This window comes from Thermobia domestica, unplaced genomic scaffold, assembly GCF_964235325.1.
Source record: "Thermobia domestica unplaced genomic scaffold, izTheDome1.hap1.1 HAP1_SCAFFOLD_1728, whole genome shotgun sequence".
NCBI classification, from domain to species: domain Eukaryota; kingdom Metazoa; phylum Arthropoda; class Insecta; order Zygentoma; family Lepismatidae; genus Thermobia; species Thermobia domestica.
Window position 1 is genome coordinate 2,501 of NW_027657438.1, and position 23,299 is coordinate 25,799.

The 23,299-nt window shown below is 33.9% G+C and overlaps 1 protein-coding gene across 1 annotated transcript in view; it reads left to right on the plus strand.

Moving 5' to 3' along the window:
• The window catches only part of LOC145678024 (uncharacterized), a gene marked incomplete at both ends in the record, with an annotated part of 23,497 nt that extends 491 nt beyond the window's left edge, over nt 1–23,006 (plus strand). Inside the window, 9 exon segments of the mRNA XM_081748205.1 lie at nt 1,441–1,624; nt 6,608–6,803; nt 10,960–11,150; nt 12,768–12,926; nt 17,386–17,514; nt 20,324–20,454; nt 21,427–21,517; nt 21,858–22,019; nt 22,910–23,006. Of these exon segments, the coding sequence (XP_081604331.1) occupies nt 1,441–1,624; nt 6,608–6,803; nt 10,960–11,150; nt 12,768–12,926; nt 17,386–17,514; nt 20,324–20,454; nt 21,427–21,517; nt 21,858–22,019; nt 22,910–23,006 (1,340 nt within the window).
• Nucleotides 23,007–23,299: the final 293 nt, after the last annotated feature.

Genomic DNA, 23,299 nt, shown 5'->3' on the forward strand with positions numbered 1-23,299 from the left:
TTTTTTTACATAATTTGTGGTAACAAGGGCTCTTAAAGTCCAAAGGAACAAAATTTAACTTCAAGAGTTAAATTTCTAGTTGTAATGCTCAATATGTATATTATTTAAATAGTGTGTAATTTTTGATAATTCTACATGCTTGTAAACAATTAACAGTACTAGAAATAATCTCTTGGATGATATTCTGAAATTCTACGCAAGATATAAATGAGTGTTCTCACCGTCTGAAGTAGTATTTGTAAATTTGTCAAGTACAACAAAGAGAATCAGTTATCAACAAACTATTGCGTTCTTATGATGGAGGTGGGTAAAAATAGGCCATTTTTCGCCTATGATAGTTACTAGTGATGCTGTGCATTGTTGAATCAAGCGATTCTCCCTTTTAATTTAAACCCTAAACTATAGGGGTAAGTCTCAAATGTTCAACAAAACCCACAATTATCTATAGAAATCTGAATATGTGTAATAAATATTTAGGAAAATATATAAAATTGGAGAGAACACCCTTCCTTATTAACTCATTTCAAACTGCAAGAAATTCAGACGATTGGAAATTCTGAGTTTCTTATATGAAAGTTATAGAATTTTCATTTAAATCTTATTAACTCTAGTCTTCACGAAAACAAAAAGTGTAATATTTCACGAAGCGCCCCATACTAAAATTGTTGCAAGTTTGGAAAAACTTCTCAATTGGCAGAATATAAACAACCGTGCTTTGTTTAGTTTTTTTTTAAACTTGCTACAATATGTTTCATATGCATCTTACCTAGATGTAACGTTAATGCTTGAACTTTGTATCCATACAGTGTAGTGGCTTTTATGAACACTTTCACTTTTTATGACTATCATACGCGGAAAATGGTCGATCTGTACCCACCTCCTTTTATACTGTTACGTAGATAGCAGAGAATCTCTTCGATCCCAACCAGAAATCTCTGTAATACATATTTCACGTTATTGTTAGTGCCCTTTTGTATGAAACAATTACACAAACTTGGCGAATTTAGTTTGTTTCCAGATGAGTTTTAGAGATTTTTAATTTTGCTATACAGGTATTGGTGTCCTATCTATATCTGCTTTGCTTATAAGTGTGCATGTTAAGTATTAAAATTTCAGCCTTAATCGAGGGATACAGGGTTAAAAAAAAAAAAGTTTCAATGAAACTTTGTTAAACTTCTTCCCAATTTTGAAAAGTTTGTGTAAATTTGGTAAAAATTGTGTGTGTTGCTTCGGAATTCTACTTAACTACTATGATTTTTTTAAACTTCAACTGTGGGTTCTACTACTTCATGTTACCCGATAATTTGTACATGTGTATAAGAAGTGTTCCACCTTTACTCTTTTGATCTCTATTAGATTGTTCTACCAAAGTGTAAATTCTTTTTGTTCCAAACTCAATCATGTAAAACTTACATGACCAATATGAACTTTATTTTGTAGTATAAACGTGAAAGTTCGTCGTTTGGGAGGTGCATATGGGGCCAAGATTTCCCGATCGATATGCGTAGCTGTCGCTTGTGCTATAGCAGCTTCCAAGATGAATAAACCAGTTAGAATGGTACTAACGCTCGAAAGTAACATGGAAGCATTTGGAGGCAGATTCTCGAATATTTCTGAGTATGAGGTACGTAAGAATTCACTTGGATAGTTATTATTGTGTGCGTGTTAAGTAGACCTCATGTTGTTACGCAGTATTTTCAATTCGTCCGTGTAAATAACTGTTTGCTGCTCGTTTGATTAGTATTTTGAGCATAAAGTAGGCTACTAGTTTCATATAAGAGCTTTAGGACAGCCTGATGCATAGACTTGAAATATACGAAGCCATTCATTTTGTAACTTTTTTTTTTTTTTTTTTTTTTTTTTTTTTTTTTTTTTTTTTGCTTGAAACCAATGTTTGTATATAATATGAAATAGTAACTGGATCAGTAACTCAGAAAACTGATTCATAATTCTATAAGGAAGATTAGTTAAAATTAGTTGCTCATCCATTCAGAAGATTGAGAATAAAGAAAATGTTCATGTCAATTTCGGCAAATAAGATGGGTTCAGAAAGTAGCATTGTATCTTACTTTCCTGGCATATGCATCAGGAAATAATAGAATGAAATTTCCAATACGAAATCTGTAAATGGATCAGATCAGAAGTTCGATTATTGTTTTTATTATTTAGATTTAGTAGTAACAGGAAAGGAAAACAAACTATCTTAGAATGGACGAATAGTCTATACCCTAATATGATAGAATCTCATTAAAATAGACAAATATTTTTATGCGGTCTGAATTCTGGAACAGTGTGGGGGCAAATACCCTCACTGCGGATCGAACAAGAGTTCAACTCAAAGTACCTAAGTACAAGCATTAGGTATTCGGCCACGAAAGGGCACTCTATAATACTATGCTTTTAAAATTGCTTATCAATGATAAATTTTAAATATTGGTTGATAACGTGAAATTCGGCATAAATTTGGTTTTAAGAATTATTATTTTATCAGACCCATTTTCTGTTAAGAATATTCATGAAGATTCAATATGACGGTCAGAAAGTGGTATTTTAAACATATTGTTCCTTTAGTAATTAATAAGAATTATAAGAAAGTAAGAAATGATGTTAAACTGTTAAGCTTGATTTTTATAGTACAGAAGCGAAAGGGAGTATTATTTCTCGCAAGTTACAGTAAAGAGAAAAGAAACTCAACATTGACTGGAAGGTATTTCAGGATTCAGGCAAGTCTCGATGGCTCTTGCCTGCTATGGTGTTCTGCCTTTAGGCGAACCACAGGTTGTGGAGTAGATAAACACGAAGGTTTTAGTTTCCTGCACCGTGAAGAAAGAAAAGGTGTTATTAGAATCTGAAATAATTTGGTATTTGCTTTATCTAAGCAGAATTGTAAATGCAGTCGTATTGGATAGTGTATAACTGTGGGCCTAATTCTAGATCTAAGTAGTGAACTGTAATAATAAAGACTTAGATGAAAAAAACGTAGAAAACTTTCACATTAATCTTACCTTTGTGTTAATTTTTCTCTTTGGATAAAACTTTTTTTTTTTCTTGTACAGAATTGAACTACTTTTCTGTATTGATTTGTACTCTTAATTCTCTGAATTAATTCACAATATCTCTAATAGTAAATCTTAGTGTTTTATCTTGTTCTCTAATCTTACACTTTATCCTGGCAACCTAAAAGATCCAGCATGTGATCGATTTGATAACACTTCCTGCCTATACACTATTCCAACATGTACATCACACTTATTTCACAAAGAAACAAAAGCTGTTTCTCTTGACATTGACCATTTGAAAACTCAATTATTTCGAATCATGTAATTTTTAATTCTCACAAAATAATAAAGAAAAATGTATAATCCTTATTTTACAAAAAAAAAGCTAAATATTTCACTTGTCAGTTTCAAGTATGTAAAACTTAAATTATTTTAGGTTATAAGTATCAAAACTGCATCTCCAAACTAATATTAGTAGTGAACAAAACAAATTTCAAATAAAATAAATAAATAAATAAAAAATAAAATAAATTTTGACCTAATAGCGTGTCCACACACTATGATTATAGATTGTAAGTTCATTGGGTATGTTGTGTAAAAAAAAAAAAAAAAAAAAAAAAAAAAAAAAAAAAAAAAAAATAAATCATTCTCCAGCAATACTATTTTGGAAAATCCAGTATTTATCTTTTCTGTTCCAGCTTTTGGAAATATAAAATATACTGCACTTGAGATAGGGCAATTTTAGTTTTCTGCAGCATCTCATCAGTGGAAATGTAATTCTGATAATATGCAAATCAGTTCATCTCAGGATCAGTATATTTAGTGTCATGTCAGAAACGTAAATATGAAGTTACGCTGACTGATACCTAGCCACGGTTATTTGGAATAAATCTGGCAGCTGTTGAAGAAAATCAGCTCAGTAAACAGTTACAATTTTATCGCTTAAAAGAAATAGTCATTGTACGTAGTCAAGTATAATACAATTAAATAAAATCTAATTTCTAGTATAACTTTTAATGGTTATATTTTCTATTTTAAGAAGATATATAATTAATGAAGACAAATTATGAAAGAATTGTGGAATAAGAATGTGGGAGGAAACTAACTCGAAGAAACACATGGACACGAAGTTCTCCACTCAAATTCTGAGATCAAACCAGGGATCCCTGCACCTGATGTGAGGGCTCTACCACTCATCGATCATACCACCAATAACGGGACGCGAAATCCGAACTATCAAACACTAAACCTACAAGCGAAAACAAGACTGTTTTCTAGCAGTCACTGGGCTGCTTACGACGAAAGTCTACCTGCAAATTACATGTGTAAACTTCGTCTTTCGATTGAATTAAAATCACATGAACAATATTGGAAGTATTTTTGCACTCTCATGTGACTTGGGTGAACGATTTCTTTATTTCATTTTAGTACAAAATCATATTCCACGAGAATTATCAAACTTAAATTGTACTGACTTGAACAGGGTTACCAGGTACCTGGGGAACCTGAAAGTCAGGGAATTTAATTTTGGTCAGGAAAAGCCTGGAGAACCTGGATAATTAAGGAAATTTGTTAATAGTACGTTATTTTTACTTCCCTACATTTGATCATGCAAATAGAGTATACTTTTCTTTTACAACTAAACTCCCTAGCATAAAGAACTTGAACTTGAGGCAACCAACTAAATTTGGTTGTACTAGTCGTACTTTTTGTGAACTTAGTGACAGTATTAATGCTCATCTCCTATTTCCTGAGTACTCTCAATTTCTAATCCAAATTTCCATGTCAACCCATTGTCAACTGGAAATTTCATGGCGATTTGTCTGCTGAAATTTCACAAGATGAAGATAGTGCCAAACTCTTAGACTTGGGTTTGCATATCGCTCACGGATTATTTCAAAGTGGACATGATGCTACTGGGTGGAATAATAGTTTTTGAAAAGCTTGTACAGACCTTAATTCCCAAAGAAATTCTGCATTTGGCGCTAGGTGAAAAATGCCGAAGTTGCTCAGTGTGCTAATGACTTACTATTACATATCAGGCAGTACTTGAAACAATTTAAGAAGTCTCTTCTAAAATATTTGGAAGATGGAATTGTTTAAAAAGCTGTTGATGATCCGCTAACCCTGCCTAGATTGAGTTTTTTGGTGTCTATCAGTGCCGATGTTGAACCTTTCCTGGCCAAATTTCAATCGTCAAAGCCACTAGCATCAATTTTGTCTACAGAATGTGAACATTTGATTCGTCGCCTTATGAAGAGATTTACCGTATTAAAAGTGAAGCCTTAACAGAAGTAGACACTACCTTGAAACTGTTAAAATTTCAAGTATCTGATGAAAATACTTTTTGTTCTTATGTAGACATCGGCTTTTTTTGTAAAGAAGTTTTTGAGTCATAGCAAAGCTAATGAAAGACTAAAGCTTGAATTCCTGATGGAATGTAGATAATTTTTGGAAGATCCTTGAGATGTGTCCAATGAAATATAGGTTTATGCGCAGTTTTTATCATTCCAAGACATTCGTATAAATGGGAATGTGTGAAAGTCGTATGAACTGTTTTGTAAGAACTATGAGAAAAATCATACTTTGCCACGATCTGCAGAAGAAGCAAAACATCACTACAGTAAAATGTGTTCTAAATTACAGAATGAATGGAAAGATAAGTTTGACAGTTTCAACCCTGAAACAAATAGACTACACTTTTTACCGCAGTTGACTTAGAAATAATGATATTCGAAGATCTGGGAAGCTAATAAAAATTTTGCTTATTCTTTCTTACGGAAATGCGAGTGCTGAAAATGATTTTTCTATTAATAAGGACATGATGGTAGAAAACCTTTGTGAAGATTCAGTAGTAGCATTGAGATTAGTGTATCATTCTATAAAATGATCTGGAGGACCTTATGCAGTGGAAACAAATGGGGAAAAATACTTCAATTTGTTCGTGCTTCATAGAAGCGGTATAAGGAAGCCATAAAGAAAGCGTGCTGAAGAAAATGCAGTTGAGTGGGAAAAGTGTGAGCGTAAACTCATCGCTGATCAAATTACTATATTGGAGAGAAAAAAAGCAAAGTTTTCAAAAGAAGCTGATCTGAAAGCAAGCTATCAACGTGGAAATTGCCACCTTGAGAAAATCTCTTCCATATGGCAATGAAAACTTGTCACAACTCTGTTACAGTGTATTGTGTGCTAGGTTCTGTTTAGTCATCAAAATACATAATGTAACTATTTATTTATTTATTTACTTATGCTTATATGAAAGAATACATAAATACACAAAGGCAGAAGGTGGATTTTTTTAAAAATATAACTTTTAGCTGAAAAATATATCCTAATCTTAGAAGCTAAAATATACACCAGAAACTCAATCTGGAAAATGTGCCCTAGACCTGTAAAAGTCAGGGAAAACGAGAAAATCGCTGCTAAACCCTGCTTTAAGTGAAAGTTGTTCAAACTAAAGAATTTAATTATCCCTATTTCCTGGGTCAAAATTCACAAGCTTCCATAGTAGCATAGTGTTCCTTGTTCTGAAAGTACTTCAGAAAAATTGATAAAGTAATGATTATTCTTTCAGTCATAAGTATTTAATTTTGTTCCATTTTCTGTAGGTTGGTGTTGATGATGATGGTAAGATTCAGTACCTAAACACAACTCTAATTGGCGACGCAGGCTGTAATTTCAATGAAATAGTCGTTTCAGAGGCTGGACAATATTTCAAGAATTGTTACAACACAAAGTCGTGGGCAATATCTAGTAAAGCTGTCAAAACTGATACTGCTTCTAATACGTACTGTAGGGCACCAGGTAAATACTTCATTGATTTAAGCATTTATAATTAGAATTTTTATTAAGGTATTTGTAATTGCTAGTCAGGAAAAAGTTTATTTTACTGATATTCATCTTATTTCATTGTTTAGTCTGACAATGTATTCACTCCAATTGTAGCACAAATTACTTCCTTAAACTACTGAAGCTTAAATTGGCGCGATACACACTGATGGAGATAAAAGTAGGGAATCTGGAACTCTGCACGTGCAAGATGGTAACGTGAAGGAATTTTCTTTTCGTGAAAATAATAATAATTTGAGCCATAGTAAACCTTGTTCTTGATTCGCGACCTTGTTACTTGTCTCTGAAACTCCCTGTGACATCTAAAGCAGGATTTGAATAATCTAATAAATATTCGGTTCTCCGTATCTTATTGCTAATTTTCGCTCTTGGTATTTCAAATCATTTTGTGGTTCTTTTGAAGTGGAAAAACTTAGAAATGATTGAGGATAAAAATTGGAATAACCACGTTTGTACGGACACAAAATGTTAAATATCGTATGCAGTCCTTCCGTTAGGTGTACTTGATGTATCATGCTAATTCTTGTGTGTTCCTTCCAGTGGCTATCATCTCTGATGTCCATTTTATTAATCTTTCTACTTTTTGATTAACATTCGTTGGATTGGAACAATTTTTGCTTCAACTTATTCACTTGTTCCATATCGAGATTTCGTTCATTTGTAAATTCTGATGTGCAGTCTTGTCCAAAAATATCTGGCCACCCACTTGTATTTAAAGGATATATTCTCAGTATCTCATGCAGAATAATTCAGTGTTATGGCGTGGAATAAATGTTTTAAACAGTTTAAATTTGTTCTACTTCCACTTATGAATAAGTGTGTGGTTACAACTTTTAAAGAGGTGGTTAGAACTCCAAAACAATTTAGAACTTCATTTATATGAATTGTTTTATGTAAGACATGGGTGATAATATCTTATAAATAACATGAGTATCAAACCATTGTATAAAGTTGAATCAAATTTTGCAAGATTTCGATCACGTACTTTCTTACTGCGTCAAGTAACAATGCAATAACTCAGAGGCCATCGTGTTGCGTCGTCTGAATTCACCTTTCAATCAGTTCTTTCCACATCGACACTAATTCTTGTCCTAGGAGGCGAATTCTGACTCTGCAGCTTCTACTTTCTATTGGTCGTTGAAATCTCACGAGCGGAGAAAGTGAGCCATGGATCAGAACGAGTAATCCAGAGGTGTATTCGAACTATATGCTGAACGTATTATCAGTTCAGTTCCCTCATTTTTGGAAATTTTTGTTTCGAGTCGTTCTAAAGGTATGGGATTTTGTGTTTTTGCTCCAGATTGGCTTGTTTTCTGTTCAGTGTGGAGTACAGGTTGGCATTGATGGTTTGACCATTCGGAATGAACTCGTAGCGAATTATTCCCTTATTTCATCAGACGTAGAGTAACACCTTGGGTTCGAAACGGTCGTGTTAGGCGACAAGTTCCGGCATCTGGCTCTTCTTTGGGTACTGCTTACGCACATCAGGATTTTCAAAAATAAATTTCTCGATGCATGTTCTCTTAAAGAAGCGTAAATCCCGCTTGTTTTTCAGGATTTCCTTGCACATACCTATTCTCTTCTGTGCTTAAGCTGGTCAAAACATGATTCGTAGTTCGGCTGCTCTGTATGCATTTGCCAAGGTCGTGAAAATGAACTACACTGGACTAAGAAATCAAAATCGCCTGATCACTTCAAGAATGTAGTCGTCGAATTTGCCTGTATAGCCAGACGCACGACTTTTGAATCTACGATTTTCGGCTTACCTGACTTTGACTGATAGGAAAGGTTTTTGCAGCCCGAGCAGAATTTCTGAAAGCATCTGGTTGCTGTGCTTTAACTCCATCGCTTCATGTTTTGCACAAATGTTCCGGGTTACTTCCGTGCCGTTATGGTCCAGTTCAAACTCGTAAAGCATAAATTCCCGAATTAGACTTCGTTACATTTTTATCTTTCCGGCTATCAAATCTTACGGAACATAGCACTGTACAACTTTTCAAGATACAAGCCACCACTATCTATACCTGTAATAGCGAGTGCTTTCGGCTGTTTGAATTGCTTCTATCACTTGAGATACACGCCGTACATTATGCACTGTGATAATATTGCGAAACTTGTCATTCATCCTTGTAAAATTGCAAATAAACTGTTTTAAAAAATGTTGTAATGTGACATTAATGTAAAGTGTAAACTGGGAAGAAGTGTTTAAAAAAAATCAGATTATATATATTAATAATAATAATAATAATAATAATAAAAATAGTGGTAATTATGAAGTCACATGTGCATGCGAGTACTTCAACAATTTAGAATTAGTTCTTAACCAATGCATTGAACTGTTATGCATTTAAATTGACGTGGAATAATATCTGAAATCCTTTAAAAGTTGAATTTTACACTTTTCAGTCAAAACTTATTCTTTGTTCATTGTTCTGTAATTTCCAGTTGAATGCTCTGTGATGTAGTTTACTGCTAGCCTTTTCAATAAAAGGATTAGTCAAGTAACCTGACACTGATAAAATACTGTGGTGACAGGCAAACAAAAACATGATAGCCTAATCGATCGTTTTGTAGGGATATAATCGATCGTTTTGTAGGAATACTCTCATGGATCCACGAGTGTGCGTACACTGCCAAGGCTTCTTGATCTGTCATTCCCTCTCCTCGATTCCTCATTGTGCTTCTGTTTTTTCAGGATTGTAAAACTGCACTTGTACGTCATACATCTACCAGTTGATGATTGCTTATTTATGTAAATGTACTATTCCGACATTCACGTATTGTAAGTGATATGAAAACTCCTGAAAGTATAGTTTGGATGACCGACTGCGGGATTAAAACGCGAGACCTCGCAGTTGAATCGTGAATACGCTAACCATATAGTCGTAAGGCAGTGATTTGATTATGTTGTGTTATCGTGCAGATAACTGTTGAGATTTTAGAAACTTGAACCCCTGCGTGGTCAAATGGCTGACCCGGACTTTTCGTGTGCGTTTTTCCTAGTTCGATTCCCGCTAAGAATAACTGGCTTGGATTTAGATCCATGTAATGGTATGGATCCCACCTTAAGCTATATGTCCCGCCTCAAGCCTCGGTACTGGAAAGTGGTGGTAAACTGCAATCAACCAATTTAGAAAATTGACCTTTACTTTGCGATGTAGGTTGTAAATCCTCTCTGAAATTACATATATGCCGGAAATTATTTTCTTTGTGTAAGCTATCCATATAATCTATGCCACCTCCTTCCTTTTCCCTTAATTTCTGAAGCACCCGCAATTGTACATTGGAAATACCATTTCGTGCAGCAAATATGTAGTATATTCTTTACACTACAAAACTTGTTTACTGCCCCCTTACTCCACAACACAATTCTAGATGTACTACAGCTTTTCTCACGATCGGATTCAATACTTCTGTGCCGATTTCATGCTAAATTACCGTAGGCAGATAAATAATTATTTTAGCATTTAACTAAATATTAAACATTTCAAACGTACGGTCCTCTTTGACCCATTCCCCTCGAATCCATCCTTACCTTCACAGATTTGGTCTGGATAAGTCCGAAGCTAACTAGAATTTCAAGTTGCTGTTTGTTAGTTTCCCGTATTAGTGAGATGTAATGTAGTTGCAGATCGTAACAAGTCGATTGTGTGCAATGGGAGTAGTCTCATTTGGAACATTGCTTCGTGATGCATGTAACCGAACGCAAGCAAATCTCGTTAGGAACAATGGTTTCTGGTTCTTATGGGCTTATGCCAGGATTTCCTGAAGTGAGATTTCGAATTTTTGTAATGCAAAAGAATGTGTTACCAACTTGGACGAAAATTGTTGATTAGAAGTTTAAATGAAGTAGGTCAGGGCTGAGCATTAATTAATAATACCCATGAAAACATTATTAACAAAAAAAAAATATATCAGTGGATTATATTTCAACATTAAAACGCAAAATTGAATATATAAATCAGGTATTTTTTTTTTAAATTCCCAAGTATCAGCACCTTTACTTTTTTAGTTCTGTAATCGTCGTACGAATTATTACTCACTAAAATGTAATGTATTCCGGATCTAGGTTTTTATGTGCAACAGAGTAATTGTCTTTTCTAATATGTAGGCACAACGGAAGGTATTGTAATGATAGAAAATATTATGGAACACATCGCACGTGTAGTCCATAAAGATCCTGTGGAAGTACGGCTGAAAAATATGGATATGACAGATAATCCTCTTCCGAAGCTAATTGAAGATTTGAAACTTAGTTCCAAATATGACATAAGGAAGCAAAAAGTAACAGAGTTCAACCAGGTAAAATGTTTTAAAATAGTTTCAAAGTTCTTGTTAGACTATTATAGGGTATCTTGGAAGGTAGTATTTTCTCATCCGAAATTTTAACTTTGAACCAAGTACGAACTGACAAGAAAAGAAAAGGAAAGCAGTAAGTGTTATGTGTAATTATAGTGTTCATGTTCTCTCAATGAAAATACAAAGAAATGAAATTTATAAACTTTTGAATTCAATTGTCCTTGTCAGTTCTAATTTAATTTTTCTAACTTTTAATTTTTCCTCTCTAATTTTTCTGAAGGATACCGCAACTGACAGTTTTAAAGAGTTTAGATTTAAAATACGTTCGGTCTGTTAAGATTTTACGGTAAACTGATATTGATGTAATTAGATGGATTCTACTGTCCTAAAAAATCTGTCCCTTATGTACAGGGCATTAATGGTGATCAGTCCAACGTAGATAAATTACTTGGCACTTCGTATTTGCTTAGATACTACTTCATTCTGTTAAATTTATTAGAAATTGTTATTGTAGTTCGCTGAGAGCTGTAAAAATCTTTTCCTCAGTCGTGAAATAGTTTAACATACCACAGTTATCACTATAGTGTAAGGAAATAATGGTGGAGATAAATAGATGAAGTGATAACTACGTCTACGTAAAGACCATATCAGTTGGATTCGAACCAAAAACGACTTGTACTAGAGGTGAACACTGTGCCATTATCTTGCTTTATTTATTCCGCCATATACGACGAATGGCGTCCCTCTGCGATGACAGTACGTGGGGAAATGGGAGAAAGAAGGAAGCGGCGTGAGACCTTCGTTAGGTACTATACTGGCATTTGAATGAGGAAATGCCAGAGAAAAAACTAACTCAAGATGGCTGGATGAGAAAGAGGCATTCATAAAAGTAGGTAATATAATACTTGTAATTAATGAAATATATTAACCTTTACATCACTTGGCATTAAGAATATATCTTGATACGCGTGTACGAATACATTAGTTTACCTAAGGTAATCACTAGAAAATGTATTAAATTTTAAATTAGCATAAAAATCTGATTCTTTTCGTGATAGCAAGAAAGTTGGCCCTTAACAGTGGGAGAGGGAAAAAAAAAAAAAAACCTCTGTGGTAGTTAGTGCAAGCTACTGACATCATATATTTTGATAAACTGAATATTTTATATTTTTAGTCCTAATTTTAATACTTAGAGGTAACACTGTATATACTTAGCTGCTAACAAAGCTCTGTGTACATCGCATGTTTACATCATTCATTCAGTATATGCTGAATCTCATAAAATATTTTGCGAGTACTTTCAGACTGATGTTTACCAAATGTTCCATTTTACAATGATGGAACAAATAATCACAGCCTAGTCTTTTGAAAAATAAGTTGCAGGTTTTCCAGGAGACTGCGCTAATGAATTTATAGTACAATCTATTTCCATGATTATCTATAATCTAAAAAAGAAGGGTCGAGCGATGCAACTCAGTATCCTGAGTTTCTCATCCCTGAGAATAATAATCAAACAGTAATATTAGTAACCTTTACATTGGTACAGAATTGTATCGTGAAAAAATTGCAAGTATGTTTTTGTATAGTTTAGTTAATACTAATAATTTTTATTATTTTCAGCAAAATAGATGGAAGAAGCGAGGAATAGCAATTGTTCCTATGAAATATCCGTTCTTTTACTGGGGTAACTATAGCGCCATTGTTAGTATCTACCGTAAGGATGGAACCGTGGCTGTATCTCACGGAGGAATTGAATGTGGCCAGGGGTTAAATACTAAAGTAAGTTCAGCCAATGGGATATTTTCAACGTTCTTGTAGGAGAAAAACTGCAAAATAATTATTTTACTACCAGTTCTGCATTTCCGTAAATTTTGAACAAGTTTCAGTACATAGTTTCATTTTTATGATGGTTTAGGAGGGATGGGTTGGAACATACATATTCAGATCATTGGTAGTCGTGAAGGTGAAAAATGTTGAATAATACTTTCACTTGTCTGTTTTCCACTATTCGTTCAAATTGCTATGATTTTCTTCCAGAGACTGCTTTTGATTATGGTTCATTGCCTGCAATAAAGTATTGGAAATACATATATATCTAAAATTCCAAATCAAGAAATGGGATGGTAGCAGCGGCTATTATTATAATTATTATTATTATTATTATTATTATTATTATTATTATTATTATTATTATTAAAACTGATATAATTAGGGCTACTCTCCCACAATTTTTGCTTGACGCTCTAGTTTTCTGTATAAATCCTTGTAATTTCTGCCCATTGCCATGTAACTTGAAAACGCACATTATCCTTGTCATCTTGTACACTAGTAATTGCGTTTTGAAACTCCAAAAACATACAAATGCAAAAATGCGTGAACTGTGTATTCCTTTTTCTTAAGACTTTCTGCGATTATTAATATTGAGATTATAAATAATCCTATTCCGTGAACGTTATTGGACGAAAATCTTTTATTCTGTCCAAATTAGTTTTCCCAAAATCGTCCCTAAATAAGTTTTCGAAGTTGATCTATTTACGCCTTCGTGCAATTAAAATAGAAGTTGTTCTAGTTCGGTAGAAATTGTTACTCACAATTCTCAGATGTTTGAAAATGAATTTTTGCAGTCATTTTTAATTGGCTTTTCTGAAGTTCGGAACTTAAATCGCTTTCTCATACCCTAAGACAGATATTCACCATATTCTGTTTTAAATCATTAGGCAAAATCATTAACTTGTTAGAAAACACGATTTTCTTAAATTCACACTTGAATAACTTTTTCCTCACACTCGGTTGAGACGTATCTAAATTTTCCTTTCACCCAAAAGCTGCTCAAAGAAATTAATTTTTCCGAATTTGACCCTGAATGTCTTCCAAAGTTGAGACCTACTAAAATTTACATCCAGAAACAAGACTCACTGAATGTAATCAGGATAGCCGAGATTTACTGTACTCAGTATTTCTACGCCTTTTGCAAAACATATTTAATGTACACAACTAAATGATAGAATCGTATTCTGCGAAACAAATCTCCAGATATCAATTTTAATGGCACGATGTTCGACGGTCTAGAAGTTCTATATGGTAGGTATAAAGAAGCGCCCCTGAGCGCCTCCAGCTATCTGAGTCATCTGTATTAAACTCGTGCAGGTGAATAACATATCCATATTCTCTGAAAGAAAGAAAGTTTTTTGTCCATCATTCGAAAATTTTTCCCGGTAGGACAAACTCGTTCGCCTCGCTACGGCAGTCTGGCTCATTCACATTTAATTAGTGTAAGTGAATGAGATTTGTATTCTTTGTAAGAGAAAGTACTTAGGTTCAGAATTCCGTACTCTTTTGAATTTTATTTGGGCTGTTTAAAACTAGTCCGACTTATTAAAACCTATTTTTGATCCCTTTAGGAGTTAAAAGCGTAATACTTTGTCGTAGCTATAGTTAATAATAATCCGATCAAATTTTCTCATACGGTTAAGGAATTTTAAAGGCAAGGATCAGACATATTTTCCTTTTATACTCGTGTTACCTGAGAATATTTTGCGGTCCGTACCACCCAACCTTTATCTCTTTGAGTCATCCCTATTTCGTTCAAATTGACGATGGATTCGTATTTTTTTTAACAGAAACAACTAATATGCCAAATGCCGTGTCTAATGGTATGAACTTTTCGTTCTTTTTCTTATGGATGTGATTTCCGAAGTTCGTGCAAGTAGATATATTAATTTTGTAAGTGACTGAGGGAACGCGGCTTCGATTCCGAATGAGAATTAATAGTTTCCGGATCCCACCTTAAGTTGTAGATTCGTAGCTTTCTTAACGAGAAGATGTTACTAAAACTCCAAACTGTCAAAGATTTTGTAAATCAGAATACACCTCTATACCAAATTTCTTGCTAGTATTCTGCTGTTTCAACAAACTCGTAATAATGAAAATCATTTTACTCCTCTAACTCCAACTCGTTCCAAACTAAAATTTAAGGGCAAAGGCTAACATTTGTACAATATTCTAAGTTCCTAGACCCAACAGTTTTGGAGGTTTGATGGGAAAATATTTAGTCCATTAGCTCCTCCCCCTCCTTAAGTTTCTTTCTAAAATCACGGTTATCCTTTTAGTCTGGTCTAAGGAGAAAGTTTCTGCCTACTATGCTTAATTAAAAAAAAAAAAAAAAAAAAAAAATCTGATTGACAGTAGAATCATTTAACTCACGTTTCTCTCAAGAGTCGTTACGCAAATCTCCATCCTATCCACGGTCTAGGGTTCAAAGCGAACATACAAAAGTTCGTGTTTAGCCCAGTGGTTCCATTGCTCTAGTAATGAGTGAGTTTACTTCCTCGTAAATCATTGAATTTATATCGAGAAAATATATAGACCATCTAAAGAGCAAGATTTCAGTATTCGTGATTCAATCTGTGCAATAAAACTTTCGGGAATTTTAAACTTAAGTAAAATACAATTACAGATAGTGTCGTTAATATAGAATAACAAAATGACTGTTACGACGGAATCTCTTACGCGCCCCTTTACGAGTTTTTTAACTCGAAGATTGTTAGGGTTACATTGACAGCGTTCGCACGATTATAATGAGTGTTTCACACACTAGCATTGATTTTTCAGGGACTAATCACTTTGCACGTTAATATTGGTCATAGTGTAAATGGTTTAAAGCGAGATGGTTATGATTGGTCATGTCTTTAGGGAATGGTGGTCAAAAAATCTTTCATATAGCATTAGCGAGCCTTGTGGTGGTGGTAATGTTCATTAATTCAGCTCAGTTGAAACCTGAATGTCTTTATCCGTTGTATTGCATAATTTTAATTTAAGATGATAATACAAGAAAGATCTGTCCATTAACTTTGATTTGTATTTACATTCTTTGTCAGCAACAAGTCTATATCGGATAAGACTTAGTTTAACGTAGAATCTGGATCATTGTAATGGGTTCGATGCTATCCCAATGAAGCGCGGAAATCTCGTGCACCAAAGGCACAAGCGGTAGCCATTAGACCAACGAGGAGAATGGTATTTGTCGAGTATAGTGTCAATAAAATAGTTATGCGTAGAAACACCTACAAAATATTTGTATCATTGGAAGTGTCACAGTATAGATTAGTTCATTGGTATCCAACATCTTGGTGGATATACTGTCTTAGTAGTACTGGCAGGTACTACTGGTAAATCGGCAGAAGTTGTAAGGTGTACTAAACACTAAAATTTCGTAGAGACCTGATATTGCATAGAAAAACTTGAAGTATTCATATTAGTTTTTTAAGTTACTGGTTTGTTTTCTAAGTTAAAAAAAAAGAAAAAGAAAAGAAACTCTCTTTAACCCTACAATCACAACGTGCTTTCATTAGGACATGTATCACAACGTGCGGTCATATACGACCCGAATCTGGAGATTAGTTGTATTAGGTTAGGTTAGGTAAAAGGAGGTTAGGTTAGGTTAGGTAAGGTAATATTAGTTTGGGTTAGGTAAGGTAAGGTGAGCTAAGATTAGTGAGGTGAGGTGATGTGAGGTTAAGTTAGGTGAGGTTAGGTTTGTTAGGTTATATCATCTTATACATCATAGGTATAACATCTTATACATTTTGTATTTGTGGATATAATTCGTTTCTTTATTGATTATACAAGGTGGTGTAGAATACATAAGTTCTACATTGTGACAATTTTAGTTGTTTTTATTGTTTTAATTATTTGAATGTTTGAATTCTTCCCATAAATCATTTTTCGTTATAACAAGTTTGCAATATCATCATTACTAGCATCAGCTTCAAATTCATCTTGTTCATCCTGTTTCTCATTATCCTTATTTTCACTTACTAGTTCATGAACATTGGACATATCTTCATCTAATTCATCTAAAATGCGTGCAATGTCTTCCTGAGAAATATATTTTCGTGGTTTCGCCATTTCTAAAGAAATTTGCTCACTAGAATATACTTTGCTATCCGGCTGTTTCGTTAATCACATCGTGGGGTCATATATGACCCCAGCACTCAAGAGAGCACAGAAATTACCGCACTAACACAATAATGCAACATGCAATTTCAAGAACATGCTCTGAACTGAAGCTAAACGAAATACCATGTTTCACTCTCACAATGGCGCAGGCGCAGAACGCATTTTATATGGACTGGGGTCGCCGGTGACTCCACGTTGTGATTGTAGGGTTAAGAGCTGCTTTTGTTTATGGGAAAGTGATTTGGAAAAGTGTAAGTTGACGTTGTAATTTTAATTTTAGGTTGTTCAAGTAGTCGCCTACTCGCTGGGAATTAGTGCTAATATGGTACAAGTAAAACCAAGTAATAACTTAACAGCTCCAAATGGCATGGTTACTGGTGGAAGCATAACTAGCGAGGCTTGTTGCTATGTAAGTATATTTTCTTGAATGAGTGTGAAGTTTTCGTCTGCTGGAAAGATTTCGTGTGTGTGTTACCAAAACTGTCACTTCTGGTTCAAAACTCACGAAGCATTTGCTTCTACACAGTTTGCATTATATATAGTTATGTGTAAAATAGAAATGTTTTAGCAGATAGGGAGGGGCAAGAAATAGGAAAAAGGACTGCTATAGACACATTCAGATCTCGACTGGAGGTACCATCAAGGTATCCCTTCTCAAGTACTGCTTTTTTTTTTTCTTTCTTCCCTTTTCCATCCCTAACTGATTAAGTCTGTCTAGCGCAAAGGATTTTGTTTCTATTATAATGTACTAATTTGATATTAATAAGAGATACATACAGTAAATTGATCATAATTGAAACCCTTGCAAAATATAACTTAATACGGCATTGGAGCACCTTTAGTCTCTAATTCCGCGACGAATACACGCTGTATTAGAGAATAAAGGTGCTCCAATGCCGTATTAAGTTTTCAGGGGAATATTGCACAATTTTATGTACTCAGTTACATTAGTATGATGAAGGAAAAAGTGTTCTTAAAACAGATGTTCAGGTTATTTGAAGTCAGGATTGATCGAGATCAGGGAAGTGTTGAGGTTAATCTTAATGCTTTTCGAACCACGCTGAACAATTCTAGCTGTGTACTAGTGCATTATTACCTTGGGAAATTTTACGGTTGTTAGGGAACAACATTTGTACCATAGGATGCACCTGATCACTATAACCACTGGCAGCAATTCGTTCTTTGATAGCAATAATAGTCAGCGGAATGCCAGGAAATTGCAGTCCACAACAGAACAGTCACCGCCATATTTCAGTGATATATTTCCATGAGTTCTTTATGCTGCCACCACCTTAGACATTGTTGCTATCAACACATTGGTATTTGTTGGATAACTTTGGTTAATTAACCACACATTCATAACTACCCCGTGAAAATCTGAGATGTCTGACTCAAGTTTATCCTATTGCAGATACAAATCCATACTATAATACTTCGCATATTACAACCACCCAACGCAACATTTACACAAGACAGTCGTGGCTCATGAATGCTCAATTTTACTAAGTGACTAAGATTACGTGTTGCGATAATGTATTTCTATTATTTTGATAAGTATCTGCATATAAATCGTAAATGCATGTGTGGTCCCGAAACTGGAATGAAAACTAACTTGTTCGCAAGTTATACATAATCATCATCAGTTCTCAATTTATTGGGCATAATAAAAACGTAACTGCTACTTTTTAGGTAGCAGTTAAAGGTCGGTCATGGATAGAAAGGTTTTTTTACTACCATGCATATTTCACTTCTTACTATTTTCCTACATACTTGAGTTTCTGTTACCTCCCATTATTTTCGTCCTTCGTTTCGTGTTCACCTGAAAAATTAAGGACGCTATATTTTTGTACAGTGAAACGAGCTGAAGTAAAAACCAGATTAGCCAAAATTAACTTCAAAATATGTCGACATAAACCCTTAAAACCGACAAGAAGTTAAGTATGGCTTAAAGAACATTGGTCAGTTGCACGTCCATAATAGCAAACGTAAGATAAGAGTTTTTCTGATCAATAATATATCACAAACTGCAAACTGACAAAAGTGACAAGCCCTTTTGACCAGTGTAGACTATTTAATCCTGAGTTATAAGCGGTAGAATTCTGAGACATACGTGTATTTTCGAAAATTGAGTCATACACCGAACTCATCAGATCGGGATAAAACTTGGCATAGTGGTAGACCTTGACCTGCTGCATAATCGTCTGTTGTGCAAACTTTTTTTCTAATATTATTTTCAGAAAGAAAAGAAAAAAAAAATCAACTGAACTCATCCGATCTTAATTAAATTTAGCATGGTGTTAGACCTTGACCTGCTATATAAGCATGTGAAATAAAATATTGCAGCCTTTGCTCCCTAAGTTAATGCACAATCAGTTTTAAATCAATCCATTGTGCATAGTAAAAACGTAATAAATACAGTTTAAATAACAATTAAACATCAAACTTCGGCAGAAAGAAATATATAAATCAAATAATTACATTATTATGCGTAATTCACTTGTTATTCTTAATAATTTATTAATTTCTCCTTAATTTTTATTTTTCAAGTATTTTTCCTATATTACACATTTCCTTCCTTATTTTTTGTCCCTTCTCTCGTGTACTCTTCTCGGCCCATCCGTCCAATCTTCCTTGGCTAGCTCTAGCTTCATCTTGGCAACACTATCACGTGAACATGCTTTCCAACATCGAGCTAAGGTTTGTTTCACAACTACGGTATTCTTTTTTCCTTAATCTCCCTTTCCCCTCCTCTATCTGAAGCTAGTGCACTTTTTCTGTGAGATATTTTTAATATTTTCTTTATACAGTGTGTTTCAGGTAAAACTTCCAGTGCTTACAGATCACAAACAGCGGGAGATAAAAGAATGAAACGATGAGATAGGACTGTCAGAAATCGTATCGAATAAAGCGTTCTACTTTCCTCTTGGGCCATCTGTCAGGGTTCTTGACGCACCACCCGAAAATTTTAAATGTCAAGGTGTGTGCCAACTGATAGATCATTGAAAAGGGCAGCGATGCGCCCCTTTTAACATTTTCCTTTTTCACTTTTTAACTTTTACCTCTAGCTTTGAGATTTATAAGCACTTGATGTAATACCTGAAACCCCTGTATTGTATATAAAATACGAGAGTGAGATAGAGGATTATCAACATTAATATATAGCGTCGATTTTCAGGAATGTTAGATGTGGAACTAAGCGTACCTTTTCTTTCTTTCAGGCTGCCAGAATGTGTGCTACTCAACTTTTGAAAAGACTTGCACCTATTAGAGAAAAACTGGGCAATCCAACGTGGCCAGAATTGATTGCGGCAGCGTACGCCGAAAATGTGGATTTGTGTGCTACGTACATGTTAGTATCATAAAACATACATTAGTGTAGAGCTGCTTGTAGAAGTAAGGCAAGTTTGCAGAACAAAGAGGAAATGTAATTTCTACGCCTCAGAAGATACCTTACTCTATTCTAATTTCTGCGCCTGTATGTTCCCACACCACTTTTATTGTGTGAATTGATGAAATTTTAGTAATTCACAATCATTTCTCATAGTTGAGATTTTTGTATTCAGTTTAATAATAATAATAATAAATTCTTTAGACGTATTGGAAGTTAATTTTGAACGCGGATTATCGTTATTATTATTGTATTCTTGTATGAAGAAAAGGAAATTTGTATGGAAGGGAAATATTTTTGGAGTTGACTGTGCAAGTCAGTACTATAATGGCCGCAAATGAGGCGAACCCACGTAGTTTCCTTTTTGGTGTATTCAATACCATATTTACTTACTATTAGCTTACAGAGTAGGAACGTCAAAAGGAGATTAAACTGAACGGAAATGAATTATTTCTATTATAAGCTGAAGAATGTTAAATCAGTATTCAGTGAAAGTAAATTACTTATTGTATTTTAAATCTTGATAAAATTCCTTAATCTGATAATTCCAAATAAATTTTCCCCTTACTCTTGTGCCAATAGAAATTTGTCAGTCTTAATCGTTTCTTCTAAGTATAGTTATATTCAAAATTGAGCTATAGCAAAACTAGGATTAATGATAGTAGTTTTGCAGATACATTTGTTGTTCTAGATTGTTTCCAAAAATGAGTACACTCATGGAATTTTTCTAATGATATTAGGGATAAATTTCCGCCTTTTTAACATCTATCCATAAAACATCTGCTGCTTCACTTAAATATGTCGAAGTTCATTTGTAATTGTAATATGATGATTAGTTATACTTATTACAGTTTATCACGAATAGTGTGTGAAATTCTGTGTCTGTTGAAAATTGTTGCTTTGAAGTTGGTTGAAATACACTATTTGTTCCAGGTTTACAAATAAGGATGATGTAAAAAGTTACAACATCTGGGGTGTTGCTGCTGCAGAAGTAGAAGTAGACGTTTTGACTGGCCAACAACAAGTAAGATAACCGAATTGGGAAAGTATTTCTTCTGTTTCAGATAAAAGAACAATGAATTGTACCTAATGTTAGGATTATAAACACTCAAATTTTCAGTTTGCTTTATTTAAAGATGATGACGATGATGAATACTATTAATAATAATAATAATAATAATATAATAGCAGCATGTTTTGTAAACTTGGTATGCTGCGAGTTAATGGGTGATGGCTGTAAGTTGGATGGTTCTTAAAGGGAATACACATAAAATAATATTGTATCAAATTATAAGTTTACGTGTCTTTGTAATGCAGTGCTGGGTATACTGACACGAAATACATGAATTGCAAATGTTTTGCAGATACTTGAAGTGGATGTGCTGGAAGACGCTGGAAACAGTTTGAGTCCAGAAATTGATGTTGGACAAGTTGAAGGTGCTTTTGTAATGGGAATTGGCTATTGGCTTACAGAAGAAATTGTTCATGATCCGAAAAGTGGAGTTTTGTTGACAAATCGAACATGGGTAAGTGTTAGAAAGGTACACTTATAAAATAATGTATGAACTTCATAATTTTCCAAAGCTTCTCGAAGTTTGCCTTATTTGCCTGCAAGCATAGTTTAATGACCTTGGACACTATGGTTTGGTTTCCAAGTCTCGGTCAACACTTGAATTTTGGTTTGGACATTGAATTAATATCTAAATTCAGATACTTTTACATTCAGTGACTATCCTTCCTAGCCATTCAATCATCCTCTGTTTTAATGTGTCAATTGCTTAAATTTTTCAGCGTGTTAGATCTTAAATTATTGCACGATAAAAGGAGTATAGCTACTTTATCCTTTGAGGACTAGGCGTAAAATATTCCGAAAAAATAATTTTCGGCTTATATCTAAGATGGTCCTTAACCACTATGTCTATATAGAGAATATTATATATATATATATATATATATATATATATATATATATATATATATATATATATATAATAGTTATACTGTAATTGACAAGCTCATTTACAAGTTAGAATTATTAGGGAAACTATTTGTGAGGAACTTTGCATGAGAATGTATACATGTATATGCAGAAGTTAACGGAATTTTTAAATAATACCAAGGATTTCGCGTAATGCAGATTTATCATGCTAGCGTCATTTCATTCTAAAACATGTAAATTTAATGTTTTCAGGATGCTTCGGTTTCTCTTATAATGTAGTATGTTATAGTATTTTCAAGTAGTTGTCAAGTTTCTTCTTTCAGTTGATTATACTCACGGTAATTTGAATTGTTCAAATATTGTTAAAACGATTAATGGAAATACCAGATTAAAAAAAGAAAAGAAAGAAAGAAAGAAAGCTAGGGAAGTAGTTTATTTTATGTATTTACTTCTGAAATAAGTCTTATCTTTCTGCAGAATTATAAACCACCTGGTGCAAGAGATATCCCTATCAAGTTTAATGTTGAGTTGCGAAAAGATTCACCCAATCCATATGGCGTCCTCCGATCAAAAGGTAATTGTTTTTGTAGTTTGTTCCTTGCAGTATTTTTTCTTTGTGTTGCTGTAAAACGTGCGTCTTGTGTGAAGTAAGACAAAAGAATTCACTTCATGACTCCATGACATGTCATTAGAAGGGACGTTAGGTCTATAAAAAGTTTACGTCAAAGAGAAATAATGCCTCCGGAATTAATATTTGGGAGAAATTATGGCAGGAAAAATATAGCCTATAATTCTATCACATTGGAAAAAACTGACTTTTTGTAGGGCGAAGAGAAAATGGAATAAAACATTGCACAAAAAGGAACA